The 2,609-nt window shown below is 53.1% G+C and overlaps 2 protein-coding genes across 2 annotated transcripts, besides 2 other annotated features; one reads left to right on the top strand and one right to left on the bottom strand.

Annotated features, from left to right (window-relative positions):
- Positions 1-465: 465 nt before the first annotated feature.
- Positions 466-495: a microsatellite.
- Positions 496-666: 171 nt separating this feature from the next.
- Positions 667-1,242, bottom strand: Tco025E_08328 (uncharacterized protein; the record flags this gene model as incomplete). Its single annotated transcript, XM_029375179.1, has 1 exon — positions 667-1,242. One exon carries the CDS (start codon positions 1,240-1,242, stop codon positions 667-669), a length of 576 nt encoding a protein of 191 aa, XP_029224717.1.
- Tco025E_08327 (uncharacterized protein) lies at positions 1,241-1,942 on the top strand (the record flags this gene model as incomplete). Its single annotated transcript, XM_029375178.1, has 1 exon — positions 1,241-1,942. The coding sequence occupies one exon, from the start codon at positions 1,241-1,243 to the stop codon at positions 1,940-1,942; it is 702 nt and encodes a 233-aa protein (XP_029224716.1).
- Positions 1,943-2,036: 94 nt separating this feature from the next.
- Positions 2,037-2,088: a sequence feature (A-rich).
- Between the last annotated feature and the right edge of the window lie 521 nt (positions 2,089-2,609).

The raw sequence follows: 2,609 nt of genomic DNA, 5'->3' as shown, positions 1-2,609 counted from the left end.
GGGGAAGGAGAAGGATGAAATAAAAAGTATATGAAAGGATATAAGGGAAGAGAAAGAAAGCGAATATAGTTTTACTGGAGTGCGATGAAATGGGACGGTCCGGTTTAGTGCCGACGCCATTTTGCGGCTCTGCTTCTATCTGTAGTGTTTGTTTTTGCTTTGTTGATTTCTGGGAATGTTGGGTTGTACTTCGCTCTCCCTCTCACTCTACTTACGTGTGTGCATGCATTTGCAGCGAGCGCGAGAGCTGTATATAAGTTCTTTGCCTTTCATGGCGCCACTGGGGAGAGTGTATGCGTACACACGGCACATATATAGTTGCTTCTGGGGCTCTAACTTTGCTACGCGGCTGCGCGCGCCTCGTCGTTTTTTTCTCCACCGTTTCAGAATTACCGCAGGGCGGCGCGGACACCTCCACTCTCTTCCCTGCATTGATGCTTTTGCCTCTTGCCTGATGTCGCCTCCTTTTTGTTGTTGCTGTTGTTGCTTCTTTTGGTCCCCGACCTTCCACGGCCCCGTTTTTGCCACGCCTGTGCCTCGCGGTGTGTGCCTCCGTCGTTAGCCAAGAACACACACGCATATATAGCTTTATATATCTGTAAGTGGCGAGTGAAGAGAAAGCGGGGGAAGGGAAGACGACGCTGAGAAACAAGCAAGAGTACTGGTTTACATCGCGGCTTGCTGCATTGAGGAGTGGCAACGGAAAATGTTTCCCGGCGGCCTTATTGTTCCCACAGTGGCGACGGCGACTGTCGTGACGCCGATGCTCTGGGTCTTCTTGGCGGCGGAGAAGCACAAACACACGCCGCACCGTGTAATGCCCTCTGTGAGGGAAAGCATTCTGACCGGCCTGGCTGGCACGCCCGCCTCCAGGGCACCAGAGCCTTCGACGCCACCGGCATCAAAGCCACCGACGCCACCGGCACCAAAGCCACCGACGCCACCGGCGAAAGCACTAACCGTGACGCCAGCAAAGGCAGAAGCAGCGACTACCGCGCCTCCGCTTGGCGACACAGCCGCCGTTGCGCACCTCCCTGCAGCACCCGTGGCAAAGCCTAAGGCAGCCCCCACCGCAGTCCCTAGTGCAAGCGGCAGGGGGCATCCTCTAACCGCCGCTCTCACGAAAGCACTTGGGTGGGCTCGCTCGCACTCACTCACCATTTTGAGTGCCACTGCCGTTGTGGGCTTCGCACTGTTCAAGACGTACGTCACATACACCCGCTCCACGATCCGGCGTCGCATGATGTCAACTGATGACTCGCAGAAATTGCAGCTGTATGTGATCGCAAAGCCCTCTGCCCACCCCGGCGTCTCCGCGCCCTGTGCCACGGTGGAGAATTTCCTGCGTCTGGCGAAGGTTCCCTACGAGGTGCACACACTTAACGACGTTCGCATCTCCCCAACGGGAAACCTACCACTTCTTCGGTACAAGGGCAACTGCCTGGACGCCCCGGACACCATCATCGCGTTTGTCACATCGACCTTCAACGTTAAACTTGATAAATACCTCACTGACAAGGAAAAGGCCATCGGCGTCGCCCTCGCGGCGTTGGCAAAGTACTGCGCTTGGTGGTCCTATGACTGGTTGCCCCGCACCGAGAAGCGCAACGTCGTCAAGGCCTTTCTCGTAAAGATGCTGCAAAAAGTAACGATGTCGGATGAGCTGACGCTGAAGAGTGCAATGCAAACTAGGCAGGAGGAGGATCTTCAGGCCATAGAGAAGGTTATAGGTGCCAAGAATTATTTACTGGGATCTACTCCCACCAGCTACGACTGCGCCTTGTATGCCTTGTTGCTGCCGCTTGCCTCACCCAACGTGGGTGGGGCAGCGACGTACGTGACGAATAGCAGAGTACTCACGGGCTACATGAAACGCATGTCAAATTCCACATTGACTGCGCAAAACGGGGAGAGTCTCCACACGAATGGGAAATCGCGCTGAGGAAACGGGTGTGGCAGTGTCTCTCGGCTCGTCATTTCATCTTTTTTCCATACGAAAACAAATGAGTATCATTCTCTGTAGAGAAGGATGCAAGATTTTTATTTTATTTTATTTTATTTTTCCTGTTGCTTTGTTCTTCTTGTTTTCCTCTGTATCTGAGACCTGGGCCGGTTAACGTGTTCACTAGTGTGAGTCGGTGGTGGGCCAGGTCTGTATGCATAGGATGATGTTTCAATAGCGAGAACGAGCCTCGAGTCCGTGATGATTCTATCTTATTTATCCATCCCGCTTTCTGTTTATGCTTCGTTTGTTTTCACGCATTCCTGATTTTGGGTCATGCACCCGTGAGGCGGGTGGAAGCGTCATGAATTTTGGGGGCGGCGGGCGAGGAAAAGTGAGCGAGAGGAGGCGTGGGGTATGAAGTGGTAGCAACAAAAGAAACTTAGCTGCATTTTGACTGGTGGGGGGTGGGGGGTTGGTCGCCCGATGAGGCGTGGGGGGTAGTTACGACTGGGGTGTCTGAGCCTGTCACACCGGCAGGCTCTGGGACTAGGTATCATTGCAGAGATGCATATTTGTATGTATGTGTAGCAACGCAATCCTCTGCGGTTTCATCTTAACTCTTATTTGTTTGTTTGTTGTATGTGTCTGGTATATAGAATATATA

The sequence above is a fragment of the Trypanosoma conorhini genome (assembly GCF_003719485.1).
Source record: "Trypanosoma conorhini strain 025E chromosome Unknown Tco_14.4_contig_00753, whole genome shotgun sequence".
NCBI lineage: Eukaryota > Euglenozoa > Kinetoplastea > Trypanosomatida > Trypanosomatidae > Trypanosoma > Trypanosoma conorhini.
The sequence above is the reverse complement of the archived record's forward strand: the minus strand, read 5'-3'. Positions and strand labels throughout refer to the sequence as shown.